This window comes from Hemiscyllium ocellatum, chromosome 4, assembly GCF_020745735.1.
Source record: "Hemiscyllium ocellatum isolate sHemOce1 chromosome 4, sHemOce1.pat.X.cur, whole genome shotgun sequence".
Taxonomy (NCBI): domain Eukaryota; kingdom Metazoa; phylum Chordata; class Chondrichthyes; order Orectolobiformes; family Hemiscylliidae; genus Hemiscyllium; species Hemiscyllium ocellatum.
Window position 1 is genome coordinate 27926753 of NC_083404.1, and position 27247 is coordinate 27953999.

The 27247-nt window shown below is 39.2% G+C and overlaps 1 protein-coding gene across 3 annotated transcripts in view; it reads right to left on the reverse strand.

Annotated features, from left to right (window-relative positions):
* Window positions 1-27247, reverse strand: part of taf2 (TAF2 RNA polymerase II, TATA box binding protein (TBP)-associated factor) — a 104669-nt gene that overhangs the window by 61814 nt on the left and 15608 nt on the right. For 2 of the 3 annotated variants that reach the window (XM_060822831.1, XM_060822834.1), the window contains exons 5-11: window positions 21441-21582; window positions 20483-20714; window positions 14908-15092; window positions 10402-10515; window positions 7872-7971; window positions 5306-5391; window positions 1102-1237 (exon numbers count right to left, since the gene is read on the reverse strand). In XM_060822831.1, the coding sequence (XP_060678814.1) occupies window positions 1102-1237; window positions 5306-5391; window positions 7872-7971; window positions 10402-10515; window positions 14908-15092; window positions 20483-20714; window positions 21441-21582 (995 nt within the window). The remainder of the gene's footprint in view (window positions 1-1101; window positions 1238-5305; window positions 5392-7871; window positions 7972-10401; window positions 10516-14907; window positions 15093-20482; window positions 20715-21440; window positions 21583-27247) is intronic. The other variant, XM_060822832.1, reaches the window with a different exon arrangement.

Below are 27247 nucleotides of genomic sequence, written 5' to 3' on the forward strand. Positions count from 1 at the left end.
TTATATCGAAGATTTTAAACTACAGTTTTGGAGTATTATGACATTTGTAGATAACACAAAAATTGGCTATTTCATTGACAGCAAAGAGGAGTGTGATAGACTGCAGATGGACTGAACTGATTAGGTGAGCAGAAAAACAGCAAATGGAATTCAATCCAGAGAAATGTGGAATTAAGTATTTGGGAGGGAGAGAAAGACAAAGAATACATAATAAACGGTGGGATACTGAGAAGAGTGGACAAATAGAAGCACCCTAGAACGAATATCAATAATGTAGGAGAAATTTATTGCAGATGCTGGAATCTGTACTAAAAACAACAAATGCTGGAGATCACAGTGGGTCAGTGTAAATCCTTCCCCCTCCACACTTCAGCTCTGAAGAGTCATCTCGACTCGAAACGTTAGCTTGCTCTCTTTCCATGGATGCCATCTGACCCACTGTGATCTCAAGCATTTGTTGTTTTCAACAATGAATATTCATATACGGTTTAAGATTAAGTAGAAAAAGTGATTAAGTGAAAACTTTCCTTCATTTGCAATATGAAAATATATAACAGCAGTGAGGCTTCACTATAAAATGGAGAATTTTAATTATGAAGATAAATTGGACTGGTTGTGGCAGTTTTCTTTCAAACAGAGGAGACGGAGGAAAGATTTATTTAGGTGATAAATTATGAAGGGCATAAAGTGGATAAGAACAACCACCTAAGTCCCTAAGATGCCATAACCAGGGACCCACAAATTTCCACTCATTGGTCAAAGAATTAAGCACAGTTGAGAAACATTTTTATCCAGTTGCTGATAGGGTTCTAGAATTCACCATCTGACAGGATGATACAGTAGAAAATCTTTTCATATTGAGAAATGAACTTGGAAAAGTATTTGAAGCACCATAACCAATTATGGGCCAGGAGCTGGAAAACACTGTCAGAGAAAACAATTTTCACTACCACAAACAAAACAAGGTGATTCACATCCTGCCATGGGCCAAATTTCCATGTTCCCAATTAAACAACTAAGTATAAAAACTGAAGTCAAAACTCAGGGTGAACTAGTTCAAATGTGAGGAAACAACTTTCAAGGGATACATTTACTGCAAACCTGAAGCATGAACTCCATGCTGATCCTGTTTTCAATGAGTCGCATTACCAGATGGGCTTTACATTGAAACATCTTGTAATACTTCCAGGACAATGTGTGAGGATGACGAATGGAAAAGTGCAAATGTGGAGCAGGTCTGTAAGGATTTGAAAAAAAAGATGTAAAAGCACTGTCACTGTTTCAAGCAACAGCATGAATTCCATATAAATTAGGAGAACCAAATATTCATTGTGTATTCCATTTCAAATTCACCTATGCACTATATTTAACACTGTCTTTAATACAAAATTAATCTAAATATGTAAATATTCAAAGTATCTGATTTGGTATAAAGGAAAAAAAAATCCAAATTCTATTTCTAGACTTCGCTCATGTAGTGAAATCTCAGGCAGTAAAGTGGTTAGAAGCACAATAGCTTTAGGAGTCTTGAGTTAAAATATAAAGAGCCCTCATTCCTGAATACAATGAAAATGACCCAATTGGAAAATGCCTAAATGTAGGCACAGATGAGAAGTAAATTGATTCTCCCTCCCCATTTAGCTCACATACGAACTGTCACTTGAATGACCGCCCAGTGCATGTGGAATTGAACTTAAACATGAGCAATTACCTCCAGACTGGAGATGCAAAATTAGCGGCAAACTGAATAAAACATTGAAATTTAAAAAACAAATGTGTTCATATGTGAATGTAATACTATGCTCGACAATAATTATGTCATCTGTGTCTGAAGGCAAGATTATAATTAGTTCATTAGTTTACTATGTGCTATAGTAAGTTTGAAAATAAACAAATTAAGTGCACAAACCAGAAATGAGCACAAAAAACAAAATGAGCACGCTCAAGCAAGGAAAGATCAAGTGAAGAACAGAAATGGACAGTCATCCAAGCAACAATTCATGTGTGAGCTAAATCACTAAGTAAAGGAAGAGAGATAGAGAAGGGAAAACAAAAGATAGTTGGGGGAAATTACAAGAAAAACAGCTCAGGTCTAATCAATAAAGAGCACAAATTTTAGTAGTTTCTGTGTGACACAGGAAAATTCTCTTTTTCCTTCAAGATATGTTTGCAGTCACTTGCATGGTTGACTACATCCTCAATGCCAAAGCTTTTCTATTTTGTCAGGTTGGTGGATAGGGTTGCTTTTTACTCATCGTTCCATTCTTATGCATCTAATTGAAATTAGGAGCCAGAGTATCTATCAGTTGTAATGAAACAAAAAACAGAAACTGCTGAAAAAGCTCAGCAGATCTGGCAGCATTTGTGCAGTGAAATCAGAATTAACATTTTAGGTCTAGTCGCCCTTCCTCAGAAGGGATGGCAGCTAGGAAAATGTCAGTTTATATATAGAAGATTCCAACTCCAGTTTACTCCTTAGCCTCTCCCCCCACCCTATCTTCTGCATATAAAATGACATTTTTCTAGCTATTGAATCTGAGGAAGGGTCACTGAACCAGAAATAGCAACTGATTTCTCTCCAGATGCTGCTTGACCTGCTGAGCTTTCACAACAATTTCTGTTCTTGTTTATGATTTCCAGCATCCGATGTTCTTTCCGTTACAACACGATGTAAACCCTTCTGCCAATTTAAACCCGACACACAGAAGCTCACTTCGCACCGTAATCTGTTAAATTTCGAAAGGCAAAGAACTATCCCAGAGGTCACTATTTAAAGTAAAAATTAACAATTTTATTCTTTAAGTCCATAAAAGAACAGTTAACCAACTCCTATTTACAACTCCTTTTTCTAAACCGATCTTTTACCTGCAACTCTAAAACACCGGTCTGAAATTCACTCTTAAATTTACAGCAAAAATCAATTTCAAACCCGGGTATAGTCTTCGGATGCCGAACATTCTCTGTAGATTCCTCTAGGTTGACTTTGGTGTTCTGCTGCACAAATTTCTTATAGACAGGTACATTTCAGAAAACTATTTGACAAGTAGTCTGTTTGTTTGTGTTTGTTGCTGTCCTGCCCCTAACTGTTCAAAAATGTCTGATTTTATATGCCAAAATTCAGATAATTTCATTGGTTTGATGTCATCCCAAACAGTAAAATTCAAATTTGATCGAAATTTGATAACTGGGGCACAATTTAAACTGATTGGCTGAATTTAAATTTGTTTTTGTTCCCTGGCAACACATCACCAGTTATTTGTGTCAACCAGATGTTACATTTTTAATTCTTTCAGCACACTATGTGCTTCTGTAAATCCTTGACAGCTTCCTCTCTCTCTCAAAAGGTACAGTATATACTTACTCTTTCATAACATTCGGTTGTTATCACTTGTAATGGTTTATTTTCCATCGCTCATATCATTAACTCTTGCAGCACCCAGAGGTTTACCCTCGGCCATCCACTTCCCATCTGTGTCATCCTTTGAATGTGTTTGCAGAAATCACATATACATTGATGAAGCTCATCCCACTGCTACTTTTGATTTCTCCACTGAAAGGTCATGACATCTAGTATTTCCTGGCAGAAATTTCCTCCAATTGAACATTTGGAAGACCAAATTGCTTTGTCCCCAATTACCTGTTCCTTCTATTGCTCATCCATTAGAGGTTGAATCAGAATGTTTCCAACCTTTTGGTCACGAGGCCCTAAAATTAGCAAACAATCTCACTGTACCGGGCCATTATGATCCCTGCTTACAGCATTACTTGATAAGTAGAATGAAACCTGCCCTGCTCGATGATTTTCTCATTTTAATTGATATGGTTCAGTCACTGAAGCATAGTCACATGAGGCTGCAAACTTTCTTTATACACAAAAGTGAACATTATGAAACAAACAAAGCTGCACAAATACAGAATACAATTGGAAAGGTCTCACCTCACTTCCCAACACCATCTGCTACTGAGATTCTCAGTCAAGAGAAATTCTCTTCATACCAAACTTAAAGATCTGAGTTAACTGATTCTCTCCAGTTCATTTCCTCTGCTTCAATCTCTGGAATCTTCTTGCACTCTCAGTACTGAGAACTTGTAATTTCACAGCTTCTAATAGCATTCACATTTCTAAGGAAATGCTCCACGTGTAGAAGGTTTACAACTGGAACTTTCGCACTGAAGTAAACATGCCTCTTCTGAACTCTATTCCTCAATTCCTTCTGCAACATCCTCTCCAGCATACCATACCATCTTCTGCCAGCCGCAACACAGCACTATTTTCTTTGCCAGTGACCCATAACGACCTGCCTCCCACCCAAGTCTCCCTAACAAATTTCAACATCATCCCTTCTTCACCAACCACTTGTCTCAGGCAGGGTTGCTCCCGCTCACCTCACTGACCTCCTACCCATGACCCTCCTCCCTTAATTTGCACTAGCCCACACCTCTACTACTTTGACTTACAGTGCTCCACCTGCCCCCGTCCTCCTGCAACTTAGAACATAGCTAACTGCACATGCTCCTCTGTGCATCTCTGCCTGACTTCAATCCTCAGACTCTAAGAAACCCCATCAAGTTGACCCTTTCCTTCCAATGCCTACCCTCCGCAATGAAGAAACCCTCAACAGCCATTTTCCCTGGGACTTTCTCTACCCCACCCCACCCCCATTAACTGACCTTTGCCACTCCTGGTCACCCTCGCTATTCTGTTTTAACCAGACTGTTAAAATCCAAACACTTCCCAAATCACCTTCCTACTTTCTCGCCTTTGTGCCTTGTGATGAACCTTAGCTCCCCCGGCACTCACCCACAACCTGCAACCCATTGCTCTGTGACCAGCAAACCCATAGCATCCCTGCCCACAACCAGCAACTCCATTACCCCTCCCTTCACCCACCCTAACCCATCTCAACCTTCTATCCTCTTCATGATAGTGTCCCTTAATTGTTGTTAAGATTATGACAGCTTGATGGCTCAGTGAGTTAGTTTTTTTTTAATAAAGCTTCAAAAATGTGAAACTAAAATCAATAACAAATGCACATATCTCTGTGCTTTTGATCATTGTGATCAGTGTTAACTGATAAAACAGACTGAAGCAACTACGAATGCTTTGCAGAAATCTACATACAACAAGTCAGCTTTCTTGGATCTATGAACTTAAGTCAATTTTTTATAGTCCAGATAATAATCAGGTACTGTAAACCACTACCAAATTGAATTGATATAGTCATTTCAAGGAGAGAACACAGATTGAAAACGAAAGCGATAAAGAACTATCATAGCAGGCAATTACAAATAGGAGACCACTCACGTTTCTTTCTCTTTCACCCCTGTAAATATGGGATGCAGCAAAACTCCACCAGTTCTCAATTCATATTCCACTATTTTGTCCAGCTCCTATAAGTTACAAACATATTTAGTCGATCATTTAAATATTGTCCTTTGATGAAAATTAAAACATTTATGTTTGCTTAGCCCCTTATTCACAAGACATAGGAACAGGTGGTGGTGATTCAACCCATTGAGACTGTTCTACCATTCAATGAGATCATGACTGATCTGATCACCATCAACTCCACTTTTGTGACTTCCACCCACACCTTGGATTCCCTTCAGAAATTAAAAACTGGTCTATCTCAGCCTTTAATATACTTAGTGACCTAGCCTTGACAGCTTTCTGCAGTAAAGAATTTCAGATTCAGTAGCCTTAGTAACCACATCTTGATCTTAAATGAATGACTTCTTACTTTGAGGTTATGACCTCGGGTCCAAGACTCTCTCCACAAGAAAGAACAACCTCTAAGGATGTTTATTTCAATATTTCTTCATCTTCTAAATTCCAAAGTGTACAAGCCGAACTTCTTCTCCTAAGATAGTTCTTCCATACCTGGTGTCAGCCCAGTGGACATTCTCTGGAATGCCTCCAATGCCAGTGTATCTTCCCCACATAAAGGGACCAACACTGATTACAATATTGCAGATGTAGCCTGACTCGCGCCTTGTTTAGTTTTAACAAGATTTGCCCATTTTATATATCATTCCTTGGAATGAAAGGCCAACATTCCATTTGACTTCATTATTAACCTCAGACCTTGGATGCTAGCTTTTTGTGATTTATGCACTGGGGTCCACAAATCACACTGTGCTGTAGTTTTCTGCAATTTTTCCCCCATTTAAGTAATGTTCAGCTCTTTCTTTAATACTGCCAAATGTAATTACTCCAATGATCTCTTGGCTGTAATCTCATTCAAAACTCAATCTGCCTTTAAAACCAAGTCATCCATCCATCCATCACCCAAGTCATCCTTCACTGGTTCTGTCCTCAGCGTTGAAATTTTTCATCCATTTCAAACCTCATCCTGGCCTCATCTCCTCAAAATTAATTGTACAACCATTATAAACAATTTTCTGTATTCTCTGAACCCTGGCCCCTGTACACCTCAGATTTTAGTCGTCAAACATTTACTACTGCTTTTGGATGGGTGAGTTCAAAGCTTTGAAATTTCCTCCCAATGTGCCCTGTCTAGTATAGTAACCCTGCTGAACCCTACTTATCCTTAGTCGGTAGAGATCACAGGTTCACAAGCCGCTATCAAAGAAACCCTGGTAAATTGACATTCTGCATCTTGTAAATGGTACACATTTTTGCCACTGTGCAGTGGAATTTTAAGGTACGCAACCCATGTTCTCTTGAACCTTTTCAAATCATGCAGAATGAATTTGTGCACCAGCATCAAAAAACTAAAATTAAAAAAAGTAATTTTTGTAAGTTAACATAGGTATGGAGAGAAAAGAATAACACCATGCTGACCATTGACATGGAAACAAGCTAGTCCAAAAATTACAATATTTACTGAATTCAATTTAAAATTTACTGCGGTGATACTTAAACTCATGACATCTACATTTTAAGCTCAGTGCCATATCTACAACATTATTTTCATGAAAGCCAGTGTTAATTTTTAAACATTACAGTTTGCATTTTATTAATTCGTGCCAGCATTGTGGGTGCACCTACACCACTTGACATGCAGCAGTTCAAGAAGATAGTTCACTATCTCTTCAAGGCAATCGGGGATGGACAATAAATGCTGGACTTGCCACATCCCATAAAAAAAAATTACATATTTGAAATCAAACAGGTTTTTGGATAGTGAAAGCATCAATGCTTAGGCAGATAGGTCAAACCAACAGAGTGAGTCAGAGGTTACCTATAATCTTCTACAAGACAATGTAGGCTCAACAGCCCATATGATCTACTCTACTCTTAATGCTTATGTTTAAACATAAAAAAAATCTATGTTTTTAAACTAGTTCTTAATGAGTTAAATAATTTGGTTTTCATGCATAATTGACAGTGTATAGCTACACCTGAAGACCTGATCAGAACGGAATTAATTAGATATTTTGCCTGCCTGGAACTCATAAAACACAGATTAATTCTGCAGGCATGATTTTTATTATGTGGCTATCCTTTAAAAGTTGCATTTTGTAGCAAAATGCTCATGCTATTGTGAAGCTTTGCTGTAGATTTAGACATTAATTGATTGCCATAATTCATACAAACACTTCAAATTGACTAGTTTTACTTTAAAATTAACTTCTATGTTCTGCCACAAATGTCAGCTGATTTAGAGGTCATGAACTCATCAGTGTCAATATTCACTTCATAAAAATCACAACACCTCGAAAGCTAGTGCATCCAAATATACCTGTTGGACTATAACCGGGTGTTGAGAGATTTTTTTAAACTTTGTCCACCCCAGTCCAACACCGGCACCTCCAAAATCAATATTCATTTCGTTCACAATAAAGCTGGCACTATTTTTACAGTAAAGCTAACTCTCAAATAGGATTACCAGCGTGGTTCATGCTACCTCTTTAATCCAGTGTCTGTACTCATTAACGCCAAATGTTTTTTTCATCCAGAGGCCATAAATGTATCCAGAGATCCCCTTCAACACCCATTCATCTGACCTGCAAAAACAAAGTTGGAAAGATAGTACACTAAAGGATAAAGAAATTTAAAATTAGTTTACAGACTATGCCAATTTTCAAAAATACTGCATTTCTCCCTAACTGCCAGATGTGGTGCAAAATAAATAATCAAAGTTTTCAACTGAATACTTAACATGATGAATTAGGGGGAAAATTACCACTATGGACAGGTTTACAAACGTATCAAAAGCAACAAAGAAGCTCTTTCCCATGCAGCACTTGCATCATACATAATGAGAAGCAATTAATTAACAATTTTACAAGGTATGTTATAGATATAGTACATGTGGCATAAGCAATGAAAAAAAATAAGACTTTAAAGACAAAACTCATTTGCTCTTATACTTGCTTTTAGTTGGACTTCTGTGGAAAACAAGTTATTCCAAGCTGAAAGTAGCTACATAAGTACAATGTGTAAATTATTTCCCCATGTCACTTCTATCTTTAACACAAAACACACTCTTTATCACAAATAATCTTTGTTTCATTTCAATTAACTCATTCAGTATTCAATTTCCTTTGCAATTTTCAAAGCGTTGTTTCCTGCCTGACAACGTCTGTATTGAGGTGCATGCTCATCAGAAAATTCTTCCCTCATCCTTCAGGTAAACATTCAAACAAAATAAATTAAAGTTCTAATTTCTTAAATTATCGACTGAACACATAATCCATCTAAGTTTTCTTTAAACATGCCTAGTGACCAAGCACAGTCTGTTTTGATAGTATCCCTCTTTAAATGTAACAATAATTTTTATCCTCAAGGAAATACCAGTCGGCATTGCATCCAGTACTATTTCAGCATACAGTCTGGAAGTAAAATATTTTGCTTGTTAATTGTAGATGATTTCATAGATTCAGAATGATTATTTATAACTTTACAACTTTAAATTGGATAAGCACCCAAATGATACAAACAGGGCTGCCATCAAACAATTTTACTGCAGCAGTGAGATCATCATTTTGCCTAGTCATGGACAAAGGTCAATGCACAGCTTTAGTACATGGAGGGATGACAGCCATTCTACATACTAAAACTTGAATATGTGTACCACCACAGAATAGGGTGCTGAGAGTTATGGGAAAGCACAAAGCAGAAACAAGGTTTTCCAACAGTGAATGAAAGCAGGTAAATCATCGAGTCACTCACATCCAGCTAAATAGCACTGCTGGCAGTTGCCTGAAAATGGTGGAGTTGTCAATTTTTGTTAGTAATATTGGGAAAAGATAATAAAACAAATTATACAGGGAAAAAAAAAGGGCAACAAGCAGTTCATGTCAGATATCATTGTGCACACAAATTTTTAAACCCAGTTTGAACACTTGAAAGATTGTTCAAATGTGACATGCAAAATAATCTGAAATGACTCGCAATAATCTGTCAAAAGTAATCCTTTAGAACCTTCAGGCCACGGACCTGATATTATCTCTCTCATTGCATGCTCTTTCCAATCTTGAGTGTCTTTTCTGTCTTTATTTTAAAATTGGCCATGCACTCAGAATCACAAGTGAGATGTCATTATACTATATTAAATGCAGCCATCTCAAACATTGTAGAATTTAGAGCATTGTTTTGAATTACTACCTTCAAATATTGTGAATTCAAATCTCAATCTTAATATTTAATTAAGAAGGAACTTATAACCATAAAACACCTTTCACAATTCTAAAATATCCCAAACTGCACAAAATTAAATTATTTTGAAGCACATCCATGGCTCATCCTTTACATTGATTAGTTACATAATACCCTAGTTGGCATGCAGAAGAGATCATATTGAAACCACAAGGGCCTTGAGACAATACAGAAGACCAAATTTTGATATATTATTGAAACATGGCATACATTTTTACCTGTGTTAAAGGACAAACATCCTCTGTTTATTAGCATCTTCGTGATCCATTAAATAATATTTTGTGTTGATTTTATTTTGCTTGTTACAGTAAAAGTCTTAGAACATGATATTTTGTTATAAAAGTCTGCACATCAGTCTCTGGAAATTTCATATCTCTTTTCAGAAGTTAACAGCTTCTAAAGGGCTCATAACACTAGAACAGGAGTATTCCCAGAACTTCTTTGAAAAGTCCTATGTCATTGTTACATTGACTTGAACAGGCAGACAAGGTGTTAAATTCTAGAACTTCCTTGCTGGTAGCTGATGCACATGGTGGTGGTGGCGGCGATGGCAGCAATGGGGATGATGAGAACCCATAACATTTTATCTCCGAGGCAAGTATGTCATCAACACAATCAAGCTGATCTTGATACTAATTTCACAGTTTGTTCATTATGATTTTTATTTAAAAAAACCCTAGTAAAAGTTTTTGTTGTGCTGGAGTAGTCTACATAAAACTTACAGTATTGTAAATTTATGGTGTATGCCCTTGGTTCTCATCATTTTATATACTCACCATGACATTCTGGAAATGAAACAGCCGAAGAATTGCTGAGCCAAAGCTTGTGCTAAACACCGTCTGGTAAGTGGCGTCTGATCTATAATCATGGCACTGTGCAGAAGGTTTGTGCTAAATGAAAGATGAGAAAATAGACTATGTTTTCAGGCAAGCATTAGATTTTATTTAGTCAAAACAAATAGTGTTTTAAAGGTAACAAATTCAGTTCAAATGTTAACAAGGCTGACTCTGTATTTCATCAACTGAAAGCTTGAAGCCTGCCAACCCTTTTATATTAATTCTTTAAACTTACACTGTATAATAACATAACTGGCAGTTATTTAGCTGTTGCAAATTCAATGTTTGCAATATCCATTAATCAACTTTATCTTAGTTAAGACCAAGTGCTCTGAGCTTTTCAGCTAGTAGTGACCACAATCAACAGAAGAAGAATTGGCAATGAATGCAAAATATTTTAAAAGCACTCAAAATCTCGAAACAGTACATCAACTACTAAGAATTTAATAACGTTGGTCAGATGCTTGATCATACAGTGATGTCCTTAGTTAGTTGTACTGTAATAACCATTTTCTGCTTTGTTTAATTAATAACTTGCCTGCCTTCTTCATAGCATACATAATTCCCTAGCCAAAAGGTAAAACAAATATGAGTATTCTCACAGAACACTAATATATTTTCAAATTGGCCAATTGCATTTTTGTTCATCCTATATTAACTGGTTTTGCCCCTGTGTGAAAGAGACTAGCATAGCTCTATTTTTAATGGCTCAATTTCCTTCTTCGTAAAAGGCTCGAGACGAGTGTATCATATGACTGCACAAAGATTTCAGCCAAGTCCAGAAGCCCATGAGATATAGGAGCAGAATTAGGCCACTCAGCTCATTGAATGGCAGAGCAGACTCAATCATGCACCTTGGATGCTGCTTGAACTGCTGTGCTCTTCCAGCACCACTAATCCAGAATCCATTCAATCATGGTTGAGTTGAGAAACGCACTCTGTTGTGAATACATTCAATGACTTGGCCTCCATGGCCTTCTGCAGCAATGAGTCCCACAGGTTAACCATCCTTTGGCTCAAGAAATTCCTCATTTCATTTCACGAGTGCTCTCTTCACTGAGGCTGTGCCCATAGGTCCTGGCCTCTCTGACTGGCGGAAATGTCATCTCCAAATCCACTTTATATTCTGCAAGTTTCAATGAGATCACCCCACATCCTTCTAAACTCCACTCAGTTCAGATCCAGAATCCTTAACTGCACCAAATGACAAGCCCTTCATCTTGGGAATCATTCTTGCAAACCTCCTCTGCAGCCCAATCACCACCAGCACATCCTTCCTTAAATACAGGGCCCAAAACTGCTCACAATACTCCAAATTCAGTTTGACCAGAGACTTGTACTGCTGGAGTCTGTATATCTCTACTCTTCTATTCTAGCCATCTTGAAATTAATGCTAACATTCCACTTGCCTTCTGAACTGCCAACTGAATCTACATGTCAACCTTAAGAGAACACTAAACAACAACTTTCAAGTATCTTTTCATTTCAGATTTCTGAAGCCTTTCCCAATTTAGAAAATAGGCTATGACTCTGCTCTTGCTACCAAAGTACAAAAAGTCAATTTTTCTTCCCCATATTGTTTTCCATCTGCCACTTCGTTGCCCTATATCCTACCCCGTCCAAAGTCCTTCTGCACCCTCCCCAATCCCTCAACACTGTCACTCCACCTATCTTTGCATCCCTGCTAAGGTTATTCACTGATTATGGCAGTGAGTCATTAAGGATATGAAGACCTCTATTTCAATATAAGCTTGTGATAAGTTTACTAATCTCAATACATCTAGCCACAGCGTCAAATGAAAAGACAATCTTCTACAACTCAACCTTTGGATTGATGAGTAACATGATTAAAATTAGGATCATCGCATATAAAATAGTGATGAGAAAATGCGGAGCTGGAAAAAGCACAGTGTGACAAGCAGCATAAAAGCAGGAGCGTTGATGCTTTGGGCAAGATCCTTCATCAGGACGGGGGGGGGGGGGGTGGCGGAACGAGAGAAGGGTGCTGAGAAATGGTAGATGGGATGGTGATAGGTGGATGTAGGTAGGTGGTGATCGAGATTGGTCAGTGGGAAGAGTGGAGCAGGTAGGTGAAAATGGAAGATGGACAGGTTAGGTTAAGTCAGGCTGTGGAGACGGACAGTGAGGGGGGGCTGGATCTGGGATGAGGTGGGGGAGTGGGGAAATTTAGAAGCCATGTATTCTACGTTGAGGTCATAAGATTGCAAGCTTCCAAGTCAGAAGATGAGGTGGTCTTCCCCCAGTTTGTATGTGGCCTTCTTTTGTCAGCCGCTTCAACTCCTCTCCCACTCCCCAACATGTCCATCCTGGGCCTCTTTCACCATCAAAATAAGGCCACAATCAAACTGGAGGAAGAACACCTCATTTTCCGCCTTGAAAGCTTACAACCTTATGGCTTCAACATAAAATTCACCAGCTTCCAAATCTCCTCAGCACCCACCTCATCCCAGATGAAAAGACAAAGAAAATCATCTACAACTCAACCTTTAGTACTGGGGAGGCGATGGCCTAGTGGTATTATCGCTGGACAGATAATCCAAAGACCCAGATAATGTTCTGGGGACCAGAGTTCAAATCCTGCCACCGCAAATGGTAGAATTTTAATTCAACAAAAATCTGCAATTAAAAGTCTAATGATGACCATGATTCCATTGTTGATTGTTGGAAAAACCCATCTGGTTCACTAATGTCCTTCAGGGAAGGAAACTGCTATCCTTACCTGGTCTGGCCCAGATGTGGCTCCAGACCCACAGCAATGTGGTTGATTCTTAATGGCCCTCTGGGCAATTAGGGATGGGCAATAAATACTGGCCTAGCCAGCAATGTCCTCATCCTGTGAAAGAATAAAAAAAATTACAGCCCTAGGCTGGGATCCAACCTTGCCTGTCTGCCCCAGCCCCCTGACCTGTCCATCTTCCTTCCCAGCTATCCGCTCTACTCTTTCCACTGAGCAATTTCAATCTCCTGACCTGCATCCATCTATCGCCATCCCACCCTCCTCCCTCTATTTATTTCTCAGTCCCCTTCTCCCTCCCCAGTCCTGATGGGTCCTGGCCAAAACGTCGACTCTTGCTCTTCTGATGCTACTTGGCCTGCTGTGCTTTGTCCAGCTCCACATTTTATCGACTCTTAACTTTCCAGCATCTGCAGTCCTCATTATCTCCAGATATAGAATAGTGACCACTTGGATGAGGTAGCAAGGCAAGCAGCACTCATGGAAACTATCCCTCTCAACCATCGAGACAAATAGTTTAAAAAAAACTTACTTTCTGAAATAGGGCTTATAGTCCCCAACTATCAAACGAAATGACATAATTTTATTTTTTAAAAATCTGAATAAGTCATTATTTTTACTTGCTAACTGTTACCCACTTTACTGAATTACAATTTGAGGAACTAATTTCTTAAAGTGGAGATCAAATTGAAGCTCAGCATTTCTGAGATTTAAGAAAATCTGAACCTTTAGTTTGATAACATCTAAAAACTAGCCACAAATTCATTTCTCCCCAGGGACAGAAACACCTGTAGTCAATCCTCGACTTTATTTTTTCTTCATTGTACATTTAGTTAGATGGTTTGAATATAACTTTCAACTCTAAGAAATCTAAGAAACTTGAGCACAACTTGGTGAGAGTTAGAAGTTATCGTGGCGCTTGACTTCCATTCAAAAGTCCTGAAAACTAATCTCAAACTTGGGTGTCATTCAAATTTAACTTTCACAAAGATTTACAAGCAGACTTACCCTGATGGCTCAATTCATTAAACACCCTATATTGTTCTAGTGATCCTACAAATCATTGGTTGAGTCTATAAAAGATGCCCAGTTAGCTGATGACAATTGAGACATTGCTAAAGGACTACAACTGTTTCAGTAAGGAAAATCCAGGATTTCTGCTCCTAATTATTCCCAAAGTATCTATGATAGAATCTGTTGATGTCACCAGGACAAGACTTGGGCATACTCTGATGCCCCTCACCCTCTGACGATTTTTCCAGTTCTCAATCTAAAGTTCTAACTTGGGCTGTTGACCCCTCTATTACCACGCTATTAAAAATCAGCTTCTTCAGCAAGGTGTGGATGAAATCAGCAATTCTGGGTATTTTTCTAGTGAGTGTCTCTTCAACAATAAATGCATAAGGTGACTTGCATGCTCCATTTAAAACTTCAAACTGCTTCCTTAACTGTCACACCATAGTTTAAAAAAAATTTAGATTTTTCCATTTTACTGTTCACCCAGCAACCTGCGTCAAAACCAAGTTTCAAGCAGGCAAACACTCTACTCATGAGCTTCTGGCATTTCTGTTTGAATTTGCAGTTCACAAATATTTGAAATCAGCTTGAAAATCTCATTTCAAGCAGCCCACTGTGGGACAACACCTCATTCAATACTTCTGAACGAAGGTATTTTCTAAATGGAGACTCACCTTAAAATACTCATAGATGCATACGAAGCTACTTCTACAAAGGCTTCATCAACAAATACAGTCTTGTAATAGGCATAGGGGTATCGGCAGGTTAGAATCTCTTCATAAAATTCAAAAATCTCATGCAGAAAGGAGGTGGTGTGTTTTAGGAGAGGCAACAGTTGAGGTAAACAGAAATGTGTCACCTGGAAAAGGAGGCATCAGAATATGAAACACTCATTCCAATAAAACATTTCGAATCAGATTGAATTCATTAATATATCAAGTTTTGTCCAGCATATAACTTCCATTACAAGGAATTAATTCCATTATGACTCAACTTTAGTCAAACAAGTTCTTGTACTTAGCCAGTAACTGTATCAGATTTCACTCCTCTTAACATATTAAACAATTTTGTAAGACTTCCAGCAAAGAATGTTCTGAAGCTTGTTATGCAGATGATGTCGATGTACTGTACCTTTAAGAGAGTTAAAAGCTAGCAGAACTACCTGACTCAGCACCAAGTGTTCTGAACAAGATATAATGTAACATTTGGTCGAACAACTCTATTAGCTGGTTGCCTGGAGACAACAAAACAAATTTGAATTAGGCCAATCAGTTTACATTATACCCCAAAAATACCAAACTCCAATCTAGTTTGAATTTAGTATATTGACAATCTTAAAAGCCAATGACACAATCTGATGTGGGGGGGGGGGGGGGGGGGGTGTTATGAGATCGGGGAAAATTGAATAGTTGGGAGGAGAACTGCCAAGCCACTGGCATCTGCAGACTGCCCGGAAAAAATAATTATCTTAAAAGGTATCTTTATCGATCAGTAACCTGTGAAACAGAAATCCCTAAGAGGAAAAGACAACCAAGGAGGATATAAGACGAGATTCAACATCTGGCTGGTTTTGAAAATTTGAATTTCTGGTAAGCCTTAATCAGGAATCTTATTGAACTAGTATTATAGAAGGAGAAGCAAAAGTTAAGTTAGAGGAAGGAATTGTAAATAGTTGTTAGTTAATTATTCCATGTTATACTTGAAGAAATAAAGTTGTTAATTTTTGCTTGAAATAGTTCTTGGCCTCTCAAATTTTCAGATTATTACACGGGATAAATCTCTTGTGCGGCTGGTTTAAAATTAAGCAGGAGGATTTATGCCGTGATGTAACAAGCTAAATTACATTACAGAGTATTCAATTTACAATTAGGTTAAAACACAGCATGGTGACACAAATTATTTCTGGTTAGGTGCATAAGAGATCAGAGTAGACCAAAGGGCCCATCAAGCCATCTCCTCCATTTCGTACAGTATAGCACCATCAGCACAGTACCATACAGTCCTCATACTTCTTGATGTCCAGAGACACCAAAATCTCAGTCTTGTAGATAATCAACTAGGGAGCATCATCAACCTGCTAAGTTGATGTATTACAACCTTTTCAGTGAAGACATTTCTCATCTCAATTATCACACCCCCACACAGCCAGTGTCGTTTATTTGCCAGCCAGCCAATACAACATTTTAGCATCTGCCCTACAAAGTCTGTTCAGAATTAATTCAATAACCACTCAAACACTAGAGAATAAAGGCCCTATTTATTCGACATCTCAACAAGGGACAACTCTGACATCCCAGAGAGGAGTCCAGTTAACCTTCAGAGTAATGCCTCGATTGCCAAGGATAACCTTTCCTAAATATGTAGACCACAGTATCCAGGTGTGATCTTATCAAAAGCCCTGCACAACTGTACAAGACTTAATCCTATAGACTGATCTCCTTGCTACAAAGGCCAAGATGCAATTTGTTTTCGTAACTGCTTGATGTAATTGCATCATAGCTTTCTTGGCTTCTGGTGCTTTTTTTAAAAATAAATATTCACTCAGAGAATATGAGCATCTCTGACGAAGGAAATCCAAGACTCTTTGAACATCAATATTTTTAAGATTTTGAGGGACTTAAAATGTTTTGTGAAGAAATATGCAACAATGTCATTTCTTAAATATTTTCAAAATCTGTAATCTGGGCAATTATTTTCAAATACTTCTGTTCAGTCTTAACAAAACAGCTTACATGATAAATGGATACTTTCAAAACAGAAAGGTGTTAAGTTTTCATATCATAGTATTATACAGCACATACTGCTCAAAACTGCTTGTAGAACTGAGGTACTCAGTTTAATTCATCCATATCTAAATGTAAGCACCTCCCATCCATCACACGTTGCTGCCCCCATGTGTATGTTTTAAATTATAGCACTTTTAAAGACAATTTACAACATGTTCTGAAATAGAAATATGTTCTGATGCAAAAACGACCAAAAGTGATAGGACATTTCTTGGCCTTTCTCGGAAGCTAACCTGCTCTCAGCAAGTGACCAATTCCCACTTAGTGGAAACACTAATATGGACACTACTGTCAACACACTCTGATCCAAGAGTGATAAAAAGAGATGCCGTTTCATGCTGCACTCCTATGTTATTGCGAATATTTCATTCAACTACATGTTTTTTTAAAAAAAACTTATATCTATCCCAGTTTCAAAATCACGACTGGTAACATTTTAAGCCTGAAAAAAATATGAACTAAAAACATAACTAAAATGTTATAGAAGAAGGCAATTCTTAACTTTTAATAGGCAAATAGGATGAAGAAAAAAAAATAAAAACTCAACTTAAGGTTATTGACTAAGCAAAAAGAACACACTATGCTACAATGCAGCAGGCTAATTATTATACACTTCTTAATCACCAGCCTAGAATTTTAAAATTTAAAACAGACTTGCTTGAACAGGAGCTGAGATAAAAGGTAGGGAGGAGGGACCCTTCCACTGACACCTTCCTTCGACTGACTGAACTGGTCATCACCCTGAACAACTTCTCTTTCCAATCCTCCCACTTCCTCCAAACTAAAGGAGTTGCCATGGGCACCCGCAAGGGCCCCAACTATGCCTGTCTCTTCGTAGGATATGTGGAACAGTCCATCTTCCGCAACTACGCTGGCACCACCCCCCACCTTTTCCTCCGCTACATCGATGACTGTATCGGCGCTGCCTCGTGCTCCCATGAGGTTGAACAGTTCATCAACTTTACCAACACCTTCCATCCCGACCTCAAATTCATCTGGACTGTCTCAGACTCCTCCCTCCCCTTCCTATACCTTTCCATTTCTATCTCGGGCGACCGAATCAACACAGACATCTACTATAAACCGACTGACTCCCACAGCTACCTGGACTACACCTCCTCCCACCCTGCCCCCTGTAAAAACGCCATCTCATATTCCCAATTCCTTAGTCTCCGCCGCATCTGCTCCCAGGAGGACCAGTTCCAATACCGTACAGCCCAGATGGCCTCCTTCTTCAAAGACCTCAGATTCCCCCCAGACGTGATCGACAATGCCCTCCACCGCATCTCCTCCACCCTTGAGCCCCACCCCTCCAACCGCCACCAGGACAGAACCCCACTGGTTCTCACCTACCACCCCACCAACCTCCGTATACAGCGTATCATCTGCCGTCATTTCCGTCACCTCCAAACGGACCCCACCACCAGGGATATATTTCCCTCCCCTCCCTTATCAGCGTTCCGCAAAGATCACTCCCTTCGTGACTCCCTTGTCAGGTCCACACCCCCCACCAACCCAACCTCCACTCCCGGCACCTTCCCCTGCAACCGCAGGAAATGCAAAACTTGCACCCACACCTCCTCCCTTACCTCTCTCCAAGGCCCCAAGGGATCCTTCCATATCTGCCACAAATTCACCTGCAACTCCACACACATCATCTATTGCATCCGCTGCACCCGATGTGGCTTCCTCTATATTTGGGAGACAGGTCGCCTACTTGCGGAATGCTTCAGGGAACACCTCTGGGATGCCCGGACCAACCAACCCATGGCTCAACACTTTAACTCTCCCTACCACTCCACCAAGGACATGCAGGTCCTTGGACTCCTCCATCGCCAGAACATCATAACACGACGGTTGGAGGAAGAGCGCCTCATCTTCCACCTGGGAACCCTCCAACCACAAGGAATGAACTCCGATTTCTCCAGTTCCCTCATTTCCCCATTTCCCCTCCCCCCACCTTGTCTCAGTCGATTCCCTCGAACTCAGCACCGCCCTTCTAACCTGCAATTTTCTTCCTGACCTCTCTGCCGCCGCCACCCCACTCCGGCCTATCACCCTCACCTTGACCTCCTTCCACCTATCACATCTCCATCGCCCCTCCCCCAAGTCCCTCCTCCCTAGCTTTAATCTTAGCCTGCTGGACACACTTTCCTCATTCCTGATGAAGGGCTTTTGCCCGAAACGTCGAATTTCCTGTTCCTTGGATGTTGCCTGACATGCTGCGCTTTAACCAGCAACACATTTTCAACTGTGATCTCCAGCATCTGCAGACCTCACTTTTTGCTTGAACAGGACCCTAAAACTGTTCATTCTTTGAACGGCATAACATGAATGTTTTCTTTAAAATATAATTATTTAATCCTAGAATTAGAGGGGACTGGAACAGCAATTAGATCATAAATACTTGAAACTAATTATGATTTTCTTAATATGAAAGGCTATATAAAGCAAGTTCATAAAACAACCTTCTCAAAGTTCCTAGAGGAGATTTCACAATGCTGTACTTTACTGACAATCAAAGATGACATGAAACTTAAGGAAGCCAGTATCATAGAGTAGTACTTCAAACATAATGCATTCCAAGAAAAATCTTGAATTACACAGCAGCATGTTATTGGTATTTTGAGTTAAAGAAACAGCATGATATGAAGTCAACCAATGTCCTCTTTAGCTTATACAATCAAGACAACAGCAGTTGCCATGAAAACAACCATAACCACTCCTACCACTAAACCTACAAACTCTTCAGCAGATAAAGAGAGACATTACAATTCAGTCTCATTTTGCTAGTAACTGAAAATGTGTTTCATACTGCTGTCTGAAAATTTTCACCATGTAGATTATTTTTAAGTTAAAAGTTTCAGATTTCTCATGGCTGCAGTAATTGAATTTATCATCGTGTAGCAAATATTCAAAAGTATGACACTTTGATCTTATTTTATGGATGTTGACTTTTAATTACACACTTTTAGGAGCTCATGGGGGACACCAAATAGGATTAAGGTGTGGTAGCTTTTAAGTGTTTCTAATTTCAAAGGCAAATTTATAAAATACTATTTTACTCTGTCAGGCCTGAGCATGGCATAGAAAATTTCTTATCTGATGTTCTCTGTCCAACTCTCTGAAGTTATCGATACAATCGACCAAGCAGGTCAATTGCCATTGGATTAAAAATCACTGGCCTGGGAAAGTTTAAATATTTTTTCCTGATAATTCATTGCTTGCTGATTGGATCGATTCAGAAACATTTGCTCAAGCTTAATGGAGATACTTACATTATCAATGTACTTTATGCATTAAATAAAGCAATTTAAACCATTCACACAAATTCCAAATATAAACACAAAATATTTAGCAGTAAATATAATTTAAAAAGTGATTGCTGTGATTTTAAGTATAAAAAGAGGAATAAAAGTAGAGATCAAAACAATCAAACCAAATACAGTTTTGCTCAATTTACCTCATGCATGTAAGGATCAACTAGTATTTCAAAGGGACCGACAGCAAGAGAAATGTTTGGCGCTGCCGTTGGAATAGTCAGCATGTAATGAAAAGTTTTTTTTCTCATGTCATTGGTATAAACAGATTCCACTAAATCTCCATTGGAAACTGCCACCATAGCAGCATCAACTGTGAACTCCAATTTCCAAGTGCAAAGTTCAGAATAAGAGTCAACACAGGGAAACCAAAATCTGCAAATCACAAACAAAGGCATAAGCTGTCAAAAGTCTTGTAGATCCTCTTCCCTTCAAGTAGTTCAAACACCAAAATTTATTCAACACAGAAGTCACTGCATCAACTTAATGCTCTCCTTTCCTAAACTGCAGCATTTCTCCAAGGAACCCCAAATTGTGGATTTAACACCTATGTTGTTGGATAACGAGCTCAAAAGGTCTCAACCCTGTAATTCAAGTAATTACACCTCCTCTTGTTTCAAGTATCTTAAAGTCTACTCTCCCCCTGACAAAAGTGATTTTCAGATCTTAAAATCATATTCTGCAACTATTTGTCATTTTAAATTAAAAAATAAGGCAGATTTAATTCAGGTGGTTTAAAATTTTGAAGGGCATTTATAATAATTAAACAAGCATATGTAATATCAGTGATAGAAAGGTCAGGAACCAGAAGACACAAATTTGATATATTTGCAAGACAAGGTGAAAGCAAGATGAGGAGAATGCATTATGAACTCAAAGAGTGGTGTAAACAAATTAAATTACTTTCAGAAAGGTGTTGCCTAAATTCTTGAACTGGAAAATTTCAGAGAGATATGATAAAAGTGTAAGGGAATGGGACTAACTTTTCAGCTCTTTTGAAAAGACTGCATAGTGCTTTATTAGTCTGTAATTATAGCAATAATTAGACAAGCTTTAAAAATAAAATGCCCTTGCATATAAGATTTCGAACAACTTACTCACCTTGTAGAGTTTTCATAACCAAAGGAGAAGACATGCGCCCCTCGCTCAGCCATGCTACCTTCCATATTGGGCACAACAAAATGAAGCCCTCCTTTTGGCTGGTCCAAGGAAAATTCAATATATACCTTCAAAACTTTCATCTCTAATAATACCAAAGATAAAATTATTGACAGTACGTTACTGAACAACTGTAGGTTACAACTTAATTATCAGCATAATTATCAAATTTTTTATATAATGGACTAACACAGAATGACAAAAGATTACACCATATGTGGCAAGTGTGTTAAGGCACTTGTCCACCTGACTGGTCTTCATATCACAGTTTAGACACTTCATGTAGCATGATAATCTGAATAATACACACCCAGGAACAGACAGAAGTCAATTATTATTTGGACAATTTTCTACATATATTGCTCTATGATTCCTCTCCTTGAGGAAAAGACCAGACAATTGAGTCAGAAGAACAAAAAAAAGCAATAGCTCACCATTTCTAATAGAAACGACCAAGTCAAGAACCTTGCATTTTTTTTTAAGATTAACTGGATATCAGGTTGTATGCATTCCGAATGGCTGCTTTTAAAGTGAGATATCAATTTGCAGTGAGATATGTAATTGATAAGAACTGCATGCTAAAGATATACTTTGAATGTAATATGAAGTTTCCTATGGCACTGGTCACAGTAGATGAAATAAAAATTATACAACTACAGCATCCCTATAATGCAAATAGAGGCCATCTGGCTCACCGAGTCTGCATCAACCAACTGAACAGCATCCTATCCCCATAACCCTGCATTTACCATACTAGGTCCAACTAACCACATATTTCAGAACACTATGGGGCAACTTAACACAGGCAAGCCACTTTAGATCTTCGGACTGTGGGAGGAAATTGGAGCAATGTGTAGAAACCCACGCAGGCAAGGGGAGAACATGCAAATTTCACAGTCACTCGGGGTTGGAATTGAACCTGGGTTCTGGGCGCTGTGAGGCTACAGTTCTAAACCTTGTTACACCGTGCCATTTTACGTGGGAGCAATACATGCTGCTTTATTCTTCGTGAAACTGTGCCCCTTTACTGAAAGATAATTTCAACTACTAGTGAGCAAGCATGGATTAAACTTAAAGTAAAATGCTTTTCAGCCTTGAAATAAAGAACCTTGGCGAAGTTTTTATTTTATATTTGGCAAGATCAATTAAGTGTCTGCAACATTCTGATTGATGCTTTGTTTTCACAGCCAATTAATTACTTTTGAAATGCAGCCATGCAGTTATATAGGCAATGTAACAATAATGTGCATGCAAGGTCCCATAAATTAGATAAATCCTCAGCTCATCTTGGTAATGTTGTTTGTGGGACACATAGCAACCAAGATAACAGCACCACATTTTCTTTCACATGAACTCAACTTAAGCACTCTATTCCTAAGTTAAAAACATATTCTGAAAGACTGAATTTTCAGTAACATGCTATCAATTATGAAATCAATTATTGGGAGTGGGTTCAAAGCCAGCAGTGTTTCACTCAAATACATGGATTCTACTACTTGAGCCAAGCTGACACAGAAGCATGCCGCATGGAAGGATGGCATTTTACCAAACAAGTCAGTGTCGACACATTGAGAATGCTTTTCACTTCCAAACCCTTGCTCCTTCAGTACAGTACAGTAAAGTTCTCCTTTCTACACCCTCTTTCAAAGCCACTATCAAGTCTCATTCTAACATATATTCAAAGAGTGTAGTCCAGATCAAAATAACTGTTGAAATATTTTCCTCCAAATGTACCCCCACTGTACATTTGCCAATTATTTACATGTTGGAAAAATGCTACAGTATTGGATATGCTGATGCAACACCTTTACTCAAAAAAGAAGGGACAGGAAAAAAGATAACTTATGGGCAGTTAACTTAACATAGGCTCCAACATTTTCCCAATAGCCAATTATAAAGGTTTTAATAGCACAGTCTTACAATATAATATAGTGAAGCAGGGTCAGCATGGTTTCATGAAGGGGAAATCATGCCTAGCTAATGTATTAGACTGCTTCAAAGTAACAAACAGGATAGTTAAAGAGGAAGCAATGGATGAAATATATTTGGATTTCTAGAAGACTTTTGAGATGCAATAGGCTACTTAATAAGAGACCCTGGGTGTTGAAGATAGCATATTAGCATGGATAGAAGATTGGCAGTTGTGTATTTGATGTGGTTCATATGGACTTCAGTAAGGCTTTTGACAAGGTCTCACATGGAAGGCTGGTCCAAAAAATAAGGGTGCATGGGATCCAAGGCAAGTTGGCAAACTGGATCGCATATAGGAAGGAGAGAGTGATAATGCAGGTTGTTTCATGGTTGGACCAGCAGTGCACCACAGAGATTAGTGCTGGGACCCTTGCTGTTTGTTACGTACTTTAAATGACTTGTATGTGACATGAACATTGTTGGTGCTATTGTTAGTGAGGAGGATGGTCACTGGCTACAGTCTGATATTGATCAGCTGATAAACTGGGCAGAGAAATGGCAGATGGAATTTAATCCTGATAAGTGAGAGGTGATGTATTTTGGAAGGTCTGATGACGAAAGGATTTACACGATGAATGGCAGGTCCTGAGACTACAGAGGAATTCATGGACCTTTGTGTAGAAGTCCATAGATCTCTGAAGATGTCAGCACAGATTGACAGGGTGGTGAAGTTGATTTGTCTTAATTAGCCAGGACACAGAATAAAAAGGAATAGGGAGCTGGAGCAGCATCTCTGCTTCCTCCTGTATTATAGAAAATAAAAAGGAATAGCTAAGTCCTTTGCAATATTATAGAGTATTTGTTAGGCTTAATAAAGTTATGAGTGGCATAAGTAGGGCAGACTGTGAGAATCTTTTCCCCAGATGTGTCTAAAAACCACAAGTTTAAGAGGTTTAGAGAAGATTGGAGAAAACAAATTTCACCCGGAGGATGGTAGAAATATGGAAAGTGCGATCAGAGATAGTGGTGGAGGCAAGTAGTCTTGCAACATTTAAGGAACACTGGATAAGCACTTAAACTAGGGCATAGTTGGCTTTGAGCCAAAACAACACAAATAAGATTAAAATAGTCTGGTGTTTGTTGGTTGGCATGATGGGCTGAGGGGCCTCTTTCTCTGCTGTATTACTTTACAGGTAATAAAAAGATAGAAAATTGGGATAAGGTTTGTGTGTCTGATGTGCGAGAGAGATACAGACAGATGGAAATGAGGAAGGTGTATTATAGCCAAGTTGATGGATAACACAAAGTTAAGATGGTTATTCAAGGTGCATCCACTTAACACTAACCAAAAAAAAGGTTCTGTGTATCACATTGGTAAGGTGACTAGTTTCTTTTCTTTTGAGTTTTTCAGTAGTCTCGTTGGGAATTTAGGATAGTGGGAATGGAGTTCAATGTTCCTCCAGCAAAAAGTGGGCGGTAAGAGTCACCAGTAGTGTCGCTGCTGACTGCATCTGTGGAAAATGCACCCAACTCTTGGTCCTCGAAAACCACTTCAGGGAGCACAGAGTCTGTCCCTGTTGCTCAAAAGGGAAGGGGGAAGGGGAGCACAGCATTGGTTCCTGTGGACTTTATAGCTGGGGGGGACAGACAGGAGGTTCTATGGGAACGAAAGACATTCACTGTTGGTGTGCTGCCTCCCAGGGGCCAGGGTTTGTGATGTCTCTGATCGTGTTTTCAGGATCTTTGAGGGGAGAAAGAGCAGCCCAAAATCGAAGTCCACACAGGCACCAATGACATAGGTAGGAAGAGAGATGGGAATTTAAGGCAAAAATTCAGGGAGCTAGGATGGAAGCTTGGAGATAGAACAAACAATTGTTATCTCTGGTTTGTTGCCAGCGAGAGGGGAGTTGAGCACAGGGCCACAGGAATGGTGCAGGGAGGATGGGTTTTGCATTCCTGGATATTTGGAGCACTTTCTGGGGTAGGTGGGACCTCAACAAACAGGATGGTTTTCAACTGAACCAGAGGGGTACCAATATCCTGGGGGAAGATTTGCTAATGCTCTTCGGATGGGTTTAAACTAATTCTGCAGGGAAATGGGAACCGAAATTGTAGTTCAAGTATATGGGAGGTTAAGAGTAGCGATGTCAGAACAAAGATTTCAAGATCGCAAAAAGGCGCCAGCAAGCAAGAAGTTGGTTTAAAGTGTCTAGAGCATTTAGAATCATGTGGGTGAACTTGCAGCATGGGTTGGTACCTGGGATTTTGATGTTGTGGCCATTTTGGAGACATGGGTAGAGCAGGGAAAGGAAAGGAATGGTTATTGCTGATTCTAGGATTTAGATGTTGCAGTAAGAACAGAGAAGATGGTAAAAGAGGAATTGACGTGGCACTGTTAGTTAAGGACAGTTTGCAGAAAGGACGTTTGAGGACTTGTCTACTTAGGTAGTATGGGCGGAGATTCGAAACACGAGAGGTTACCCTGTTGGGAGTTTTCTATACACCTCCAAATAGTTCAAGATGTAGAGGATAGGATAGCAAAGATGATCCTCAATAGGAACGAGAATAACAGGGTAATTATTTTGGGCTCTTTAACTTTCCAATTATTGACCAGGGACACTACAGTTAAGTAGACGGGTCTGTTTTTGTCCAATGCATGCAGGACAGTTGGAGGGAGGTGAGCACTTCAGTGACAGTGACCACAATTCTGTTATGTTTATTTTAGTGAAGAAAAGAGATAGGTATGTATCGCAGGCAAGAGTTATATCGGGGGGAAAGGCAATTTGGCAAAATTTAGCATGGGGAAAGAAATTGCAGGGGATAAGCACAATTGAAATGTGGAGCTTATTCAAGGAACAGCTACTGCGGGTCCTTGATAAGTATGTACGGCTCAACAGGGAGGAAGCTGTCGAGCGCAGGAGTTGTGATTTACGAAGGAAGTTGAATCTCTTGTCAAGAGGAAGAAGGCTGATTATGTTAGGGTGAGGTGTGATGGCTCAGTTAAGGTGCTTGAGAGTTACAAGTTAGCCAGGATAAATGTGAGGTGATGCATTTTGGTACAGCAAACCAGGGTAGGACTTATACACTTAATGTTAGGGTCTTCAGGTGTGTCACCAAACAAAGAGACTTAGGGGTGCAGGTGCATAGTTCCTCAAAAGTGGAGTCACAGGTAGACAGGGTGGTGAAGGCAGCATTTGGCACGCTTCCCTTCATTGGTCATGTTGCGCACATGACTTTGGTGAAGCCACTTTTCGAATATTGCATACAACCCTGGTTGCCATTCTACAGAGTTTTTTTTTAAAAAACATTCATGAGATGAGGGTGTCACCAGCTCAGCAGCATTTATCATCTCTCCTCAATGCCCCAACGGGCAGTTAAGAGTCAACCACATTGCTGTGGACCTGAGTCACATGTAGGTCAGACCAGGTAAGCTTCCCTAAAGGGCATTAGTGAACTTTTGGGATAGGGTAAACAAGGGTTTTTCAGACACTTGACAATGGATTCATGGTCATCATTAGATTCTTAATTCCAGATTTTTATTGAACTCAGGTATGTCAGGATTTGAACATGGGTCCCCAGAACATTACATGCATTAATAGGCCAGTGACAGTACCATAAGGCTATTGCCTACCTCATGTTGTTAAATTGAGAGGGTTCAGAAAAGATTTGCAAGGATGCTGCCAGAACTGGAAGGTTTGAGTTATAGGGAGAGACTGAATAGACTGGGGCTTTTTTCCTGGAGTGTCAGAAGCTGAGGGGTGACTTTATAAAAGTTTACAAAATCATAAGGAGCATAGATAGGGTGAATAGCCCAGGGTATTCTGTCTAGGGTGGTGGAA